Genomic DNA, 17,802 nt, shown 5'->3' with positions numbered 1-17,802 from the left:
TGACAACTGCAACAGAGGTATAATTCTACCAGAATGAAGAGCCCCTGTCCCTTCCTCATCAACATCCTGCACTTAAATTGAGCGCCCTGCAGAGCAGCATCATATCTCCCTGGGACCTGCCTTCATGGACAGTCAGGTAACGATATTGTTTGCCCTAAGCCTTGGTATTGTTTATAACTGTTTTGAAATCAAACTACCATTAAAACATTCAATACAGCCAGTGTAACTGAGGCAATAACTCACTATTAAGTTTAACAACAAGCTAGTCTGGTTTTTAAAAACCAAAACTCAACACGAAATAATGTTTAGATCTCCCACACCGCAGCTCTGATTCATTTAAATAAATTTGAAACACTGTGTGGTTCTGCACATGCCTTGTGCCAAGAGCGCAGAGAAGGAAAGGAGCAGTGCAAAGCTGCAGCCGCTGCAGGCACCTATTCTCTGGGATTCTTTAAGAATATTTAATTATATTATATATATATATATATATTTGGAGGATAATATTAACTATTAGTACATAATTATTTAATGAAATCACAGTGCTTTTCTTGTATACACAAATTTGATTGTTTACAGATTCTTGGGTGGTGGATTGAATTTTTAAAAATGTGAATTTAATTTGATTTCTGAACCAACAGGAAAAAAAGCATTTAGCTGGATTCCAGGTTAAATCAAAGGGTCCTGATGGTAAAGTAACAACAAGAGAAAATATAAAATAAGCCTTGCATTTAAGGCCTAAAGAAAAGTTCCATGTTTGTAAGAAGCTGAATTTGATGTAAATGAACCAAACTATGCCCCCAAAAGACTTTTTTTCAGCACTCTGTTAACTTCATATTTAAATGAAGAACATTAAGGTAGAATTCATCCTCAGTGTGTCAGTGTGTCTAAGCAGCTTCTACTCTGTACATCCAGAACCATTTAAACCTCACTGCAGAACATGCTCCCTCATTTATACATAGTAAAATGTGTGTTGACTCAGCAGACAACATAAAATAAGACAAGTTGATCTATGGGAGACTAAAGATTTGAAAGCAGTACAGAATGCCTGAGTCTTCCGGCACTATATGTTGTGTGTATGTTTTGGTTTCTTTCCTGTGTCAAAATATTTCATCTTTTCAAGTGAGCATTAATATCTAAATGTGGACAGTTCAGACAGACAGAACTGTATCTGGCTAACCGATGTCAGGGGGGTGTCAAAGAGAAATCCCCATCAGCCTAGATGATGGGCAGTGACAGACAGCTGCTGAATGCTGAGCTGCAGGGGCTTGTTTGACAGGGTGGATTGCTTAAAAATAGGAATAAAATTGGGGAACTTGATCATCATGTCCTCCACAATAATGATCTTTAGTTCAAAGCAACACAGTGGAGTTTTTGAGACCTCAAAATATATATCCAAGATCCTTGTGATGGTACATCAACTCACAATAGGTTGGATGACACCTCTGTCATTGCTTGAGAGCATCTGTTTTGCTTGCACTGGCACTATGCAGTTTCGGGGTTCGGGTAGGAACCCGGACAAAAAAAGGACTACAAAATTTGGCTGCTTTACGGCATACGTCATATCCCCCCTCTCTTTAGAGTAGTGTAGCCGAACCGAGGTGAACAAAGTTAGACGTGGTTGTCATGGCTGAAGCAACAAAGAAAAGGAGAATGTGAAGGTGTTGTCCGAGGAGACAAAGAAAAGAAAACAGGAGAGTGATAAAACAAGAGCTTGAACAAGGATTAATATTGGCCCGGCTTTCACATGCTGGCGAGAGCTGAAAGAGGAGGAGGGATGTCTGACTGATGATGACCTGGTGCTGTTACTGCTGCTACCCTCTACTTAGGAGACTCACTGTCTGCAGGTCAGCTGCGTCAGGTAGCAAGTATTGGCTTGGCTGGCAGAGGTTTTATCGCACTTACTTACAGTAACAAGCGTAGTTGTTGCCAGCTAGAGTAATCTTGAAGTTATATTCCCTTCATTTGCACAGCGGCCTCTCTGCTGTTGTCTAACTTCACTCTGTTGAGTCTCTTCAGTCTGTTGTGAGGGGGAGGTCAGCCCTGACATGCAGAGAGCAGCTCATTTTCGAAAATGAATAAATGAATAAAGCAATCGGCCTAATCATGTATGTACAAAATGTGATAAGGCTACTTTACCTGTTCTGAAGACATGATGATCGCGCATTACATAGCCAGCTTCAGGAAGTTCACCGGTATCGTTGGCTTGTCAACAAATGCACGCACAGAAAGATTTTTGCAACAGTTGTAACAGACAATACCGTTTTTCATCTGTAGGGGGACCCCATGAGGTAAAAGGCGCAATCCTCCATTGTGTTGCTTTAACAGAAGTAATTTGATGTTAATTTGCATGTTATCGATGCGCTAACCCTAGTGAACATGACACTTAGTTAAAGGGACAGTTCAATTTATTTTTGAAGTGTAGTTGTATAAGATACTTATCCATAGTCAGTGTATAACATACAGTAGATGTCACTCGGCATGCCCCCAGTTTGGAGAAGCACGCTGGCGTCTGACATGGAAGCTAAGCAATGTACTGCTGTGGATGGGGGTCAACAACAAAATATTTAAGCTACCTAAAAAAAGTCCCACCAAAAAAAATCTCTATCAGTTAGTGTATATGCTTTATTGAGAGTATTTTCGCGACTTTTTCTTTCAGTCAGACAGCCTGTTATACCAAGGAAGCTGTTAACGGCTGTAGTTCCCCATCTATGCCCTTGTCAAAGCCACCAGACACCATTAACAAAAACAGTAATTTAGCTAGATGAACACAGGAGCTGCTGGTCTTCCGCTGCTTTGATCTGTTAGCCAGTTTGTGTTATTATGTGCACCTGATCTAACCCTTTTAAACACCTCAGTCACGCAACAACACAAATTAAGTTTTTTTTCAATGGAGTCTGGCTTTGAAGAGAGCAATATAACAGCTTTATTTTCCTGTTGGAAATCACTGTCTGACAGCAAGGTAGAACACGTACACACGTACACATAGGGCCGGATCTACTAAGATCCCAATTTGCGTGTACTAATTTGCATGTGCAGTCTAGAATTTTGTGTGTGGGGCTGAACCATGGTTTGCGGGTGATTTACTAAGAGTCTTTGCGTAAATGACAAGAGGTGCAAACGTGTTGGAGACACCCTATTTAAATGAGGGTTTTGTGTGTTTTATGGTTTGCAGCATGGCGAGTTTGGAGAGAAAGCTCAAAGTGAAATTCAACCCTATGGAATTAGAGGTGTTGGAAGATGAGGCCAATAAACACTTAAATGAGCTACAGCAAAAAAAACCTGACTGTCTCACAAAGGAACGCTATATCACTAGGACCGGGACCAGGATTATCCAAGCGCGCAATGCTCTGCCAGAGCATATGTAACTTCATTGTTTATGCTGCCCGTGTGCTCAGAAGCACACAAAAAATGCATTTTTGAGTCATTTCCAAGAAGTTATGATAAAATAAAAAAAATATTACAGACTATAGAATAGGACTGACAACCTCTCCAATGTCTCATCCTATCCTTCTATTAAATGGAGAAACCTCTGTCCCTCCGTCAGTCCATCCGTTCGTCATCATCCGTTTTCCTCCTCACTGCTTTGACCTACTTCTCTGAACTTGCACATAGGCTTTCATCTTGGTCATGTGCAGACAGCCACGATGCCGTTTTTGCATTTTTCCCACATTTCTACTGTTTATATTCGCGTTTTTGTCCACTTCCCATTCATACTGTGAGCACCATTGGCAGCGCGAGCTGCGCATGCACGCTGGGACCGCAGTTTGGCTGGGAAACTTTTATCTCCATCACTTGCGGATCGCAACCCTTATGTGTGTACCTGTGTGCCCACGCACGGCCCCACGCACATCCGCGCCTCCGTGCCGTCAGCCAAAACTATGCTCCATGTATTTTGCCATAAAGCATGTGCATTGTTTGTCTTACATTATTATTTATTACACAGCACATTTACAGTGCTCTGATTTTGCATCTCCTTTATTATACTGTTTTTGATTTCTTATTCCTCTACACATAACACATCCCTGGGTATGGACTAGTGTCAATTAATTAACACTATTTGTCAGCTTTCTATAATGCCTTTTTTTTTTTTTTTTTTTTTTGCTGCTGCGCTGTCTCCAGTTCTAAGTGGCTTTGCTAAATACTTTCTACAATAATAAATTAGATCAACTTTTGGTCTATAATATTGTTGGCTATATTACGCATTTAAATAAAAAAAACCTTAAGAATAAAATAAATAAACATCGAAATAATTAGTGGAAACTTTGTTTTATTGATACTCCTCCTCTCTGACATACTAATACACACACACACACACACACACACACACACACACACACACACACACACACACACACACACATTGAACACGCGATTGAATGAATGAATGAATGAATGAATGAAACATTGGAAGCAGTTCAGCCACAGTCTCGCCAGCTGGCGCGGTCACTGTTGAGATTACATTTGTTTTTTATTATTAACAAAATGTGTTTTTTATTGACCCTGTGAATGGTTTTGTTTTCAAATAAATATTTGGAAATGAAAATGTATGCTTTGGTGTACTTTTACAGAGTTTTGCAATATGTGTAGCCTACCCTACCGGAGGTATAAATGCTCAGAAGTCTAGTGTGTTTCATTTTTGTAACTTATGGCTTCAGAAAACATACAAGACACATTTTTAGAAAAAGACATAGGAAGAGAAGCTTGTAGGTTTTATCTAAACAGAGTTATTTGCATTATAAAAACCCAAACAGTCTGTCAGACCGCCCGTCAGAGTGATTGTTTCCTCATTCATTCCAAAAAATGTTCACACCAGGGTGAAAAATGTGTTCTCTGCGTCTTCTTTCATTGTTTCGATGTCTCCTTCTTGCAACAATAACCGCAGCCATGTGTGCACAATTACGCATACAAACCGTTTGCACCTCCCTTTGACACATGTTAATAGACGCAGTTTCTATGAGCAAAAATGCTTTCAGGTTTGATAAATCACTTTGCGTGTGCTAAATTAATATATTTACATTTTCTCCTCCCAGCACATGCACAATTGCATGTAAACACCCCATATTGCATATTCATTGCAGCAAACGTACTAACTGGATACAGACGCGCTATTTTGCACCTTTTTAAAAGACACATACCTTAAGGCCAAAACACACCGGCGGTGTCATTTGACGGCGGCGTCATTGGCGCGAGTCAAGTGCCACCTCCAACACACACAAAAAGCGTCACGGTGCGGGGCGTCAACCGGATTTCTATTGCACACTCCAGTCTGCTAGGCTGGGAAGTATAAAATAGCGCTTTTTCAAGGGCGGCAACGCTGGAAAAATAGGACAATAGTGTAAAGTGCCGCGGCGGGGCACATTGACGTGTGTCGAGTCGCCGCCAGTGTGGGTTTGTAAATAGAAAATAATGGGGGCGGCTGTTTTGACGCGCGTTGTACGCCCCCAGTGTGTTTTGGCCTTTTGTGCGCACTGTTAGTAAATCAGTTTGTAAATTTTTTTTCGCGTGCAATGAGTTTGCACTTGCAGATGCAAGTTTTTATAAATGCAAAACTTTAGTAGATCCGGCCCATAATGTGCAACTGATATTTTTTAGGTGGGACTTGTTTTAGGTGGCTTAAAAAACACTTTGCTGATCCTCCACAGCAGTGGATCACTTAGCGTCCGTGTCGGACACCTGCCTGTTTCCCTGAACTGGGGACATACCAACTGACACCTACTGTAGGTAGTATACTAATTATGGATAAGTACCCCATCCAACCTCATTTCAAAATCTGAGGGAATTTCTTCAAGTCTGGCACAAATATCCACTTGGACTCAAGAATAAACTGATTAGATTTTAGTGGTAAAAGGTGACCTTGCATCCATCTCCTTTCTGTGAACACATTATCTTACGAATCACTTTGAATTTGAATTTTAAACAAATTAAGCTGCAGTCTATCTATACTCTGTTGTTCTAAAAAATGCTTTAATTTTCAACACAGTTGTCACTGCAGATATTGGGTTATGCTGATATTGTTTACCAGGATACGAAACATATCTTTAACCTCTCAATGTCATTCACAATAGCCTCTATAGATTTGTTTTAAAGTGTCCCTACTTAACTCATCACTGCTCGGTGTATAAAACTTTGAACTGGTTACCACTTAATGCTCAAAGACAGTACCACTGACTTCAGGGCATTTTCAAATGTATCCATTTTAATTATTATTCTTTTAAAACAATACCTAACACCCTATATTTCCCCCTACTCACCTAGACACACACAATAACCATGCTCCATAGTTCCCAAAACTAACAAAGAAACTGGCAGACGTGCCTTTAAATTCATAGCTCTATCTGACTGGAATTATTTGCCCATCAGCATAAGAACAGTTAAATCACTATGCCTCTTTACGAACTTGTTATTGTCCTTTCTTAAAACACCATATTAATGTTTCTAATGGGGATGTCTTCCTGCCCTCCAGTATTATGAGGCATTCTACTACTAGTATTATTATTATTGTTGCTATTATATTGATGCATGAGGTGTTTTGTGGCATAAACGTCCCTTTTTATAAGTGTCGGTATTGTGGTGTGTATGGGAACGACGTGGGGGTAGGTCGGTAAATGAGAACCATGTATGTTTATTTTATATTGTGCTTGTGTCCGTTATGATGTATTGTATGTTTTGTGTTAGACCCCCTTGGAAACAAGATGGTTCGTCTCAAGGGCTATCCACTAATACACTTTCAACTTAATGTCATAACTCAGGAACAGAGGGGGAGACATTTGGTCTGCCTTGGTGACACTGATCTTGGGTTTTCACCTTCAAACTGTGCTGATTATATAGGTCTTCTGTGCTGCCAGGGTGAAGATGTGTGTGAAGCATCCATGTTTTCACATACAGAGATGTAAACTGTGAGAGAAACTTGAATGGTTAGCAGAGGTATACAACCCTGTGGTGAGGATCCTAGTTTGTAAAGACATTTATTGTTTGCATGTTGATCCTACTTCTTTTTTCACCTTCCTGAATTTCAGATAAAGGCTGAAACTATATCGTTACCTGCTTCAAGTTGCCACTGATGTTGAGTTTAGTATCAGTATGCTACACATGGCAGCTAACCGATTCTCACTGTCTTTTCTTTCCATGTCCGTCTGCTGTATGACTGCATCCCACCTCCTCACCAGGTAAGACATTTGCTTTGAATGTATCTGCCTGTTTCCTGATGTGTTTTCTAGCAGGGGCTGGTTGTGTTGAGTTCTTGGACTCTAATGGTTTTTTGCCTAGGTGCTCAGACCTGGTGCATGCTGGGGGGAGAAATAGTGGCTTTGTTTGTTGCAGAACTGCTGTTTGTATTTTGTTTTTTTTAAAGTGAGGTCACATTTGTGTAAGGGTGTGTGGCAGTGTGCTGCTACAGTACTCTGTGTGTGTGTGTATTTGTTTGAAGCTTGCAGCCTCGGCCTAGCTGTAACTAAAGGGATATTCCTCCCCATTTATTTATTGCTTTATTCGTGAACTCGAGCTGCCCGTCAACTCTCCTCCCCTCTCTGTGACATAATCCATCTCTGTCTGTTGGTCTAAGCCTTTTGAATGTCACACTGCATCTCTACTGTCACATCTCAAGGTTCCCCATCACTTATTGGAATAAAAAAAGAGCTGTGTACACTCTCTTGGACAGATTGTGTGTGTGTGTGTGTGTGTGTGTGTGTGTGTGTGTGTGTGTGTGTGTGTGTGTGTGTGTCCTTGTTTAATGTTTTTGGATTGTCTCAGATTTGATGGGGCTGACGGGGGGATGGCTTGATGGACGAATGAGGAGATGGATAAGCCAGTGGATTCGCCCTGGCAGTCTTTTTCTTCACACTCCTCCATCACTGGAGCATATACCACTCTGTTTTTCTTTATTTATCACTCTGTTTCTCTTTACTGCCTCGTGTGTGTGTGTGTGTGTGTGTGTGTGTGTGTGTGTGTACATGCGGGTCCATCCATGTGTGCTTGAGGCATGTAGTTATGTGTGTGTACAAATATAGTATGTGTATAAAGTATGTGTGGAGATGGGTAACCATGACAACAACAGCCCTGAAGTAGGAGTGCTTGTGCCAGCCTCAGTACAGTGCCCTCTCTGTTTGTCTCCTTCTCTCAGCAGATACAGATCCCACGTCTCCTCTTCTTCTCCTCACTTTCTATCCATACACACTATCCTTACATGTTTCCATTTAGAATGCATGTGCACTTCTACACATAAACTGAACATCAGTCATTGCTCTGCATTCTCACACAACAACAAATAAGCTAATGCCTTCTTCTGTGTGCAAGCTCAATAACTGTCAGAGTCGGACTACTTTTGAAGAGTAATCAGACTGAGAAATAGTGTGTCACTGAGCTCACATCCAGCAGTGATGTCACAGTGTACTGACACACCCTGGAGTAGGCCTACACTGTGATGCCACTGCTGAAACAATAGATTTGCAGGTGGTGTTAAGTTATCCTGTAGTGTGGGTTGAGCATAATGCAAGCAAAATATTCAAGGAAAATGTACGTACTCTTAGAGTATGCACTGTTTTGCAGGGAATGGTTTGGCCACCATAGGCATTTAAAGGATAGTTCATATTTTTTGAAGTGGGTTGTGTGGGGTACTTATCCATAGACAGTATACTAGAGATGCATGATAATGTCTGCACATTCAGTTCAATTCAATTCAATTTTATTTATACAGCCCAATATCACAAATCACAATTTGCCTCACAGGGCTTTACAGCATACGACATCCCTCTGTCCTTATGACCCTCGCAGCGGATAAGGAAAAACTCCCCAAAAAAACCCCTTTAACGGGGAAAAAAAAACGGTAGAAACCTCAGGAAGAGCAACTTAGGAGGGATCCCTCTTCCAGGACGGACAGACGTGCAATAGATGTCGTACAGAACAGATCAGCATAACAAATTAACAGTAATCCACATGACACAATGAGACAGAGAGAGAGAGAGAGAGAGAGAGAGAGAGAGAGAGAGATGCAGGTAATGACAGTAGCTTACAACAACATTATTGAAAGTAATAATATTATAGTTATAGTTCTGGCTACTGTGGTACAATATGTTGAAAGTATGTATTAATATCTGGCAGTATACATGTGTGACAATAGTCGTGTATAATAACAGTAGAAGTATGACTAATGACTAATGACTAATGATGGCAGCAGCAGCAGCAGGAGGCATCTGGCAGGACCACGGCAGCAGCACAACCACACACGTCACGCTGTCCAGGCACCGCTGCGATATGAGTTAATCTGAGAGACAGTGGAGCACAAAGGCTCGGAGAAGAAGCCGAGTTAGTGACATCCAGAATGGCGAGTTAGCAAGATGCAGTAATAGAATACGAGAGAGAGAGAGAGAGAGAGAGAGAGAGAGAGAAGGAGAGAAGGTGCCCGGTGTATTATAGGGGGGTCCTCCGGCAGACTAGGCCTAAGTCAGCCTAACTAGGGGCTGGTACAGGGCAAGCCTGAGACAGCCCTAACTATAAGCTTTATCAAAGAGGAAAGTCTTAAGTCTAGTCTTAAATGTGAAGACGGTGTCTGCCTCCCAGACCGTAACAGGAAGATGATTCCACAGGAGAGGAGCCTGATAGCTAAAGGCTCTGGCTCCTGATCTACTTTTGGAGACTTTAGGGACCACGAGTAACCCTGCGTTCTCAGAGCGCAGTGTTCTGGTGGGATAATAAGGCACTATGAGCTCTCTAAGATATGACGGAGCTTGACCATTTAGAGCTTTATAAGTTAACAGTAGGATTTTAAATTCAATTCTGGATTTTACAGGGAGCCAGTGCAGAGAAGCTAAAACAGGAGAAATATGATCTCGTTTCTTAGTTCCTGTTAGTACACGTGCTGCTGCATTCTGAATTAGCTGGAGAGTTTTTAAGGACTTACTAGAGCTACCTGATAACAGAGAGTTACAGTAATCCAGCCTAGAGGTAACAAAAGCGTGGACCAATTTTTCTGCATCTTTTCGGGTCAGGACAGGCCTAATTTTCGCAATATTACGCAGATGAAAAAATGCAGTCTGTGAGGTTTGTTTTAAATGAGAATTAAAAGACAAATCTTGATCAAATATTACTCCGAGGTTTCTTACGGTAGTGCTATGCACATGAGGCACATGAGTGGTATCAGCCAATAAGCTTTTTGGCATAATTTGCACAATGAATGAATGCATGAAATGACGCACTGGCGCTAAACCCAAACAAACAGACGGATAGCAGCTCACCATGGAGGCACAATGCTCTAAAAGAAATGTTTGGGATCTTAGCAGTGAGGAAAACCTTGTGGGTTGTGACAGCAGAAGCCTTGCCTGTATAATGTGTCCTCCAGCTCTTACTATGATCACGTAAAGAAAGACAAATGATGGAAGGAAATAGCGGCGGAGTTGCAGCTGCCAGGTGAGTAACCCTGCAGCTAGCAAACACACACACACAGATACACCGCAGTATATAGTGCCCACAAAACTTGAGATTATTTTATAATGTAACCTCTATGTTGTGCTTCATAGTTGGAGAAGTAATAACCCGTGCAGTATCCTTGCACACTCAATGTGGGAAACTACTGCACCATTCGCCATAGCCTGCAATTCAGTAGTCGCTGCCATCATACAGTCTGCATACATCAAACCTTGATGTTGTACCCAAGTTTATTAGATCCATGTAGCACAGTGTAGCTTGCACTAAATTTACAAGATTGCTAAAATCTCAGTCTGTAGCTGTGACACAGTCTGATGCTTTAGCCACCCAAATTAATCGATATCAGTTTAAGTATACACTATATTTAGAATATTTTCACCACTGTACCTTGCAGTCAGACAATAATTTCCAACAGGAAAAGAAAGGCAATTCACTGTTCTCTTCAAAGCCAGACTCCACTGAGAAAAACAGTGATTTAACACTGCTGAACACAGGAGCTGCTGGTCTACTGCTGCTTTGATCAGTTATTTTGTTTGTGTTATTGTGCAATGTGGTGTTTAAATGATGAAAATCCTCTCAATGTAGCATACAACTAAACTGATATCGATTTTTCTAGGTGGGACTTTTTTCAGGTGGCTAAATTACGTTACTGTATATTGATTAGCTTCCGTGTCTTACTCCAGCCTGCTTCTCCAAACTAGGGGCATGCTGACCTGTATGTACTGTAGGTGATTCACTGACTATGGATAAATACCGCATACCAACCCTACAACAAATCAGATGTACCCCTTTAAAAGAGTTGCCTGCTCCACAGGTTTAGTACTGCAAGCATTAAGATCGATGCAGCAGAACCAAGCATCTTCTTTTTTATTGTACACATTCTTCTTCATTGTCAACACCTGGCATCTACGTAAGCCACTACCCTGCTGCTTGGATTTACTGTTTCTCTCCACAGCTAATGTGAAAAAAACAGGAGAATGTAAATATCTATTATTAGGATCATGTCCTCTGAAAACATATTCATTAATTAAGCCGATTTATGGAGTACTACATAAAATGTTTTGGACTTTTTAAAATTTTAATTCCAATTTTATATAGAAAAAGATTAAAAGTAACATTAAATGTTTAAAGGCCCTGACACACCAGGCCGACAGTCGGCCGTCGGTCAATGTTGAATAGTCGATGGGCATCTGTCCCCCTAGTTGTTTTCCCTTGTCTGCCCTTGGCAGCCCTCATCTGCCTTTTTTGGCCGATACAGCATGTTGAGTTGGTGTTGATGACGGCAGAGCCCTTCGGTAAGTGAAGTCAGAATATTTTTCTTTATCCATTGAACTCTTTAGCAATAGTGGTTTGTATTACTGTTCACCAGCACACAGTAATTATGGTCTGTTCATTTCAACATTGGATTGTGTTGATAATATGATAATATGCTAATTTGCTAACTACCATCAAGGCGGTCTTCCAGTTTCACTTTTTGAATGACGATTGCAGACTACTGCCACCTGCTGGTGCAATTTTCTGGCCACAATACAGTGAAATCGGGCAACGCAACAGTCGGCTTTGATTGCTAACAATTATCTGAAGTCAGTTTGGTGTGCCTGGGCTGTTACATTTAAAGTGGCTTGACTCAGTTAAAACTGGGGCACGGGGGGTTCCTGTTACAAAAGACATCAACAAAACATAAACAGCTACACTGTCAGAGGACTGAAGTGGAGTGAGCAAGATGGTACATGAGATTTGAATCAGTGGTTGTAGGTATGTCCGTCCATTAAATAGTGTTCATAAAACTTTGCTTAGCTAAGTGGGTAGCCAACAACCTGGTATTATACATCCAAAGAACTTCTATAAAATAACTGCTTGGCAACCAGACCAGTTGTCTAATTGAGACAGGCCTTTATTTGTCAAAAAGTGCAGCCACACCGGGCTAGTAAAAGGGACTGGGCATTTAATTGGGATGAGGATTTTAATTGAAGTTTTTACGGTGTGTTTATTTGAAATGTATCAAAGATGTTATTACTGTGACGTAATATGGAATCTTGTTCCAGATTTTAGTGGATGTGTGAAGTATCATATATATTTTCATAAGGTAGGACTGGAATAAGTACATGTAAAAGTGATCTAGTGAGTACAGTCATTGTGTTGGATTTGGAAGTAAAACTTGATGACTAGCTCATTCTAGTCATTGGTGAATGTATTACACATTGTACATTGTATAGATGGGCAGCTTTGTCATCTTCTTCCTATTTAGAAACACACATTCATTTGCAGTTCTTTCTAAACCTTCCATCCTTTCCCTGCAGCTCTCTGTGCTGCATTATATCATATTTGCCAGCACACAACAAGCGTGTGCAGTCAAACAGCAGGCAAGCAGCAGCCTCAGTGATTCCTGCAGCAGCAGTGGCATCATGGGTGCATCCCCCCCCCCCCCCAAAAAAAAAAAAAAAAAAATCATCCATTGCTGTGTTTGAGCATCCCTCCGCCTCTATCCGAGACCGGCTACAAACTGACCCAGTTTGGCAATGCAAGTGTGTATGAGTGCATGTGAATGTGTGACAGAAAGAGAGCGGGGGAGCTACAAGCATAGCAGACCAATAGCAGTCATCCATTTCCGAGTTAAACCCGAACAGAGAGTGGTAGAGACAGACAGCTGCAGCAGGTGTGAGCATCTTTCTCCTCTCTGGCCAGTGTTCGCAGCACGTCCCATGGTCATGGTAAGCTCTGGACGCATCCTGACTTAATATGCTGCTTTATTTTACTGTTTAATATTCATCCACAGTACAACAGCTGCAGGACACATTGTGTGGAGCACAGGCTGATACTGAAGATATCTGATGCTTTCATCTTTGTGTATCTGCTGTCTGAAGCATACGTGCTGTGACTCAGATTACGACAGTTATTGTCTTGATTGTGTCTTGACGTGCAACATGTAGCTTAATTCCAACACTATGCACACAGCTATCTGTTAGGCTTGTCTCGGCCCACATGATACATGGTTATCTTTTGATTCTGGTAAAAAAATCCAAAATAAGTCCAGATGTTTGATTTAAACGTTGATGATGCATTTCTCATTTCTTACAACAATGCCTTCATCTTTATTTTGGTGAACGTCCTGTCAAATGCTGCTGACTGCGGCTGCTGCTGACCTCACCAGGAAAAAAACCCTCAGCACCATCTAGTGGACCGAAAAAACATTTTATTTTATTACTCTAGTACCAAAAGTTGTATTAAAATATGTATTTGCAAAAATGATGCGTATAATAAATGATCGATACTTGGCATCCGTGTATTGATACAATATTGCCTTGCAAATTATCACGATACTATCATATCATATTGATTATTTATGGTGAAACCATAGTCATTTAAACTTCATTGTCTTTCAGTACAAAAGTGGATCAAGACCATAGACTCAGTATGACTCCCTATCAAAATAAAGGCTGAATGAATGTAATTCAAATTTAGATTTTTTAATGTATAGAGTAAAATGAATTATCTGTACAGAGAACTTTACACAGTACAGGCAGTTGTAGCGCATAAATTGGCTTATGTTGTTCTCAGGGCATTCTGCCATGTGAAGAGCAAACATTTGCTACCTTCCTGTCTGTGTTTGGGAGCAAAGGAAACACCTTTTTCAAGTAGATTTTCCATCCGATCATTGAACATCAACAAGTGGAGTTTCCCTTGAATTAATCACATGAATTTAATAGTCAGAAAACATTTTATTATGTAATGATGTAATGTATTTCTGACTTCTTACCATAGTGAGGAGCAGTATTCAAGGTTGTGGTTTTGCATATTACCCAGAGGGCATTTCGGGCTGTGTTGAAGGCTCCTTAAAATAGCCCGTTTTATGTTCTTTTATAGCCCTTTTATTGTATTTTTGTTGCAGTTTAGCCTGTCTTATTGTTGTGGTTGGGGCTGAACTAGTTTTGTGTGCAACCGTAACCAAGAGTGTCATATCGTTTAGTGACTCCACTCAATAGCGAGGAAAGGAGAGTCAGCTTCACGGCTGTTTGCACACAAAAACTTTTGGTTCTGTAATGCTGTACTGCGCTGTATCTGTATAACGTAAGTCAGTTACATCAGGCAATCTGGTAAAATCTCTGATAAAGGTATCCATTTAAATTAACGTTAACAGGTTGGAATAACGGCAGTCGGAAAATGGCTCAAATATGGTCGGATTAATGGGAGGTCGGACTAATGGATCTCAAAAAACAGGACCCTATGGTTGGACTACTGGGTAATCGGACTAATGGGTAGTTGAACTATAGGGTGGTTGGACTGATGCCACGCACTCAGCGTGTTTTGGGTCTGCCCTGGGGCTTCCTGCCAGTTGGACATGCCTGAAAAACCTGGTAGGAGGCACCCAGGCAGTGTTGCCAAGTCCGCTTATTATAAGCGACTTTGGGCTTGTTTTTCTGTAAAGTCGCTTACAAATATTGGTAGTTGCGGGTTGCGGTTTTTTTGGGCTTGTTTCTAAAGCGTAGTTGCTTATTTGGGCTTGTTCCCAGCTCCATAATAAGTTGTCAAGCAGATATTTTCAATATGTTATTTAAACGTAGGATAGTTTGTCTTGCCTGTTGCCTCTGTCCCTCCCCTTTGCCCATACACACAGGAGACAGCAGAGTTTTTTTCCACCCGCATACTGCTTCTAACTGGCTCTGACCCTGATGGCAATGAGTACTAGCCAATCAGAGGCAGAGCAGGGTAATGTGTTTTTTTCTGGTTAGGAAAATGTCAGTCCTGTAACTAAAAGAAAAAAGTTAGATGAGTGCATAAGCAGTAATAAATAAAGAATTTGTGAATTCAGGATGATATTTATTTGTGTGTGCAAATTTTAATTACCAGAGGTTTACTGTGTATATAATGTACTTGGTACATCAGTCTATATTTGCTAAATTGACAATCTGTACCCACAGTTTAAAATCCGTCCCCATGGATTGTAAAACCGTGCACACAGTTTATTTAATTTTCTCTCACCGGAAGCTAGGGGGGCTCCGTAGAAAAAGTCGCTTGTTTTGGGCTTGTTTTCACAGGCCTGGTTGCTTATTTGTCTCGCGAGATCTGGCAACACTGCACCCAGGAGGCATCCTGATCAGAGTGAGCTTCAGAGATGATGCTGGTGCATTTCTTTTTTAACATTGGACAGAGCCAGGCTCATTTCCCTCATTTCCAGTCATTGTGCTAAGCTAAGACTGGCGGCCCGTGGTCGCTTCATATTTTCATGTGACTCTGGGTAAGAGAGTGAATAAGCATATTTCCCAAAATGTCTGCCATTCCTTAAAAGGACAAGGGTTTACCCCAGTCTAGTATCAAAAATGTTGAGTGTGTGAACACACAGAGGCACTGATTTTATCAAGAACTACCAGTTTTTATTAGTGTGTAATAGTATTTACCCCACATGTTGGCAAAATCTATCTCTACTAAGCCTGTATTTTAATTCAGCATAAGATTTTTAATCATCAGATGAGTAGACATTAATATTTATCCTGACAACCGTGACCGGCACTGCAATATGTGAGCGTCGTTAGCACTGGGCTAACCCTCAAGGAAGACCATCAAACCCGCTTGCTGGACGCCGATCCAATTCACCAGGGCCAGTCTTTGTGCCTGTGCCGGTAAATTTCGCTAATCAACTCTGGACTAGCGTGTTAGCATGCTAGCAAACAAAACCTGTCAGGTGACAATCGCACAGTCTCCTTCATAGATCTGTGTACTGGCAGTTCTTTTCTCTCTCCCGAGCATGCCTCCTCTTACCCTGGTGGAGCTTGAGCTGTCCAGTCTGAGATCGGATCAACAGGAAGCGTTGTACTCCTCCTACCAGTCCATCAATGTCTCACGGTAATCGACCCAGATGCTCAGACGCTCGTTCCCTCCACCATTATCCAGTGTAGAATCCCGGCCTGTTTGCTCTGCCCTGCTGCCCTCATTCCCCCGGTCAAACAAAGGTCCATTCTCCTCAACGGTAAGCGATGACGTCATCTGCACAGGTGACTCTAATCCCTCTTTAACTGTTTCCAGTGCTCCAATCACGGGCCAGCAGTCTTTCTCGCCTAAAATATCTGTCTATGACAGTGGCTGTGTGAATCGTGCCCCTGAAATTCTCATAATAGGTGACTCCATCATTAGAAATGTGATTCTCCCAGGCTCCATCACTTTCTGTCTTTCTGGTGGTAAAACTGCAGATCTCATAGAGCTGACACCTGCCCTCATTGATCTCCATCCCTCTGCTCACACTGTGCTATTACACATGGACACCAATGATGTCATGTCCAGACAATCCCTTAAACTTCACCATGATCTGGAGTCCCTGGTCAACACAGTTGAAAGTCTTGGGAAAATTTGTGTTCTGTCTGGCCCACTTCCCACCTTGTTAAAAAGTTCAGAATGCTGTAACCATCTTTTTAGCCTGCATATGTGGATGCAGAATTTTGCAACTGCCACTGGGCTAGGCTTTGTAAGCAACTTTGATTGTTTTTGGACCAAGCATGAACTGTTGAAAACAGATGGGTTACATCTGAATAGGAAGGGGTTTTAAAAAACGGATCCACAACTTCATAAATTGCATTGCTTTTAGGCTGCAATGATGCTCCCTCCAGCGAGACCCTACCCAGACCATGATTTGCTCATCCCACAGTTCTGTCCCTGACAGTGAGGACAGTGCGGGTCTTGTTGCCGGTGTCGCTGATACTGCTAGTGCTGTTGTTACTACTGGTGATGCTGTCCTTGGGCTCTAGTTTCGCAGACCGGGCGAGGCAGGAGTGCAGCGCACCTGCACTTTGCCAACTGGGTGTGGCCAGGCGGATTTTGCAAGTTTGGCACACCGTGCGCTGACCAAACGTCCTCTTTTGCCCGGACACGTCCACTTTTTACGTCCCGTCTGGGGCGTCCGGGGTTTTTTATAAATTGATCATAATGTCCGGTTTTCTGTGTGTGTGTGTGTGTGTGTGTGTGTGTGTGTGTGTGTGTGTGTTAAAGTGCGGCATGAGCCGCATATCTCTGTCCAAAACCGAACCGAGCCCGACATTATTTAATGACTAAAGCACTGAGTTTGTGTCACACAGTTGTTATGGTTACAGGCTATTTAACAGGCAAGGCGTGCGCTGTGGGTGCTCAGCAGAGAGGGAGACCTCCGTGTTTGAGACGGGAGCGGGAGGCGGGAAGTCCAATGCTTCCAGCGAGGGGAGAGGGAGAAATATAACAAAATAAGATAAAATAGGAGACACCAGTCTCCCTCTTTTATTTTATTTTCAGCGTTTAATCAAGGCGGAGGCTGGTGGTGGGAGGTCCGAGACTTCCAGCGAAGGGAGAGGTAGAAACAAACAGCCAGTGTGTGTGTGTGTGTTATGTTCAGGTGTTGTCATGTAAATAACAGTGCCCAAG

General features: G+C 41.8%; 1 protein-coding gene across 10 annotated transcripts in view; it reads left to right on the top strand.

Annotated features, from left to right (window-relative positions):
* The window catches only part of LOC125882978 (pleckstrin homology domain-containing family A member 5-like), a 603,488-nt gene that overhangs the window by 205,509 nt on the left and 380,177 nt on the right, over positions 1-17,802 (top strand). The window contains exon 4 of one of the 10 annotated variants that reach the window (XM_049567049.1): positions 7,167-7,185. The exons of the other annotated variants lie outside the window; for them this stretch is intronic. Within the exon in view, the coding sequence (XP_049423006.1) occupies positions 7,167-7,170 (4 nt within the window). The 3' untranslated portion in view covers positions 7,171-7,185. Of the gene's footprint in view, positions 1-7,166; positions 7,186-17,802 lie in introns of those variants that run through there. 10 annotated transcript variants of the gene reach the window in all.

This window comes from Epinephelus fuscoguttatus, linkage group LG22, assembly GCF_011397635.1.
Source record: "Epinephelus fuscoguttatus linkage group LG22, E.fuscoguttatus.final_Chr_v1".
Lineage (NCBI taxonomy): Eukaryota > Metazoa > Chordata > Actinopteri > Perciformes > Serranidae > Epinephelus > Epinephelus fuscoguttatus.
The sequence above is the reverse complement of the archived record's forward strand: the minus strand, read 5'-3'. Positions and strand labels throughout refer to the sequence as shown.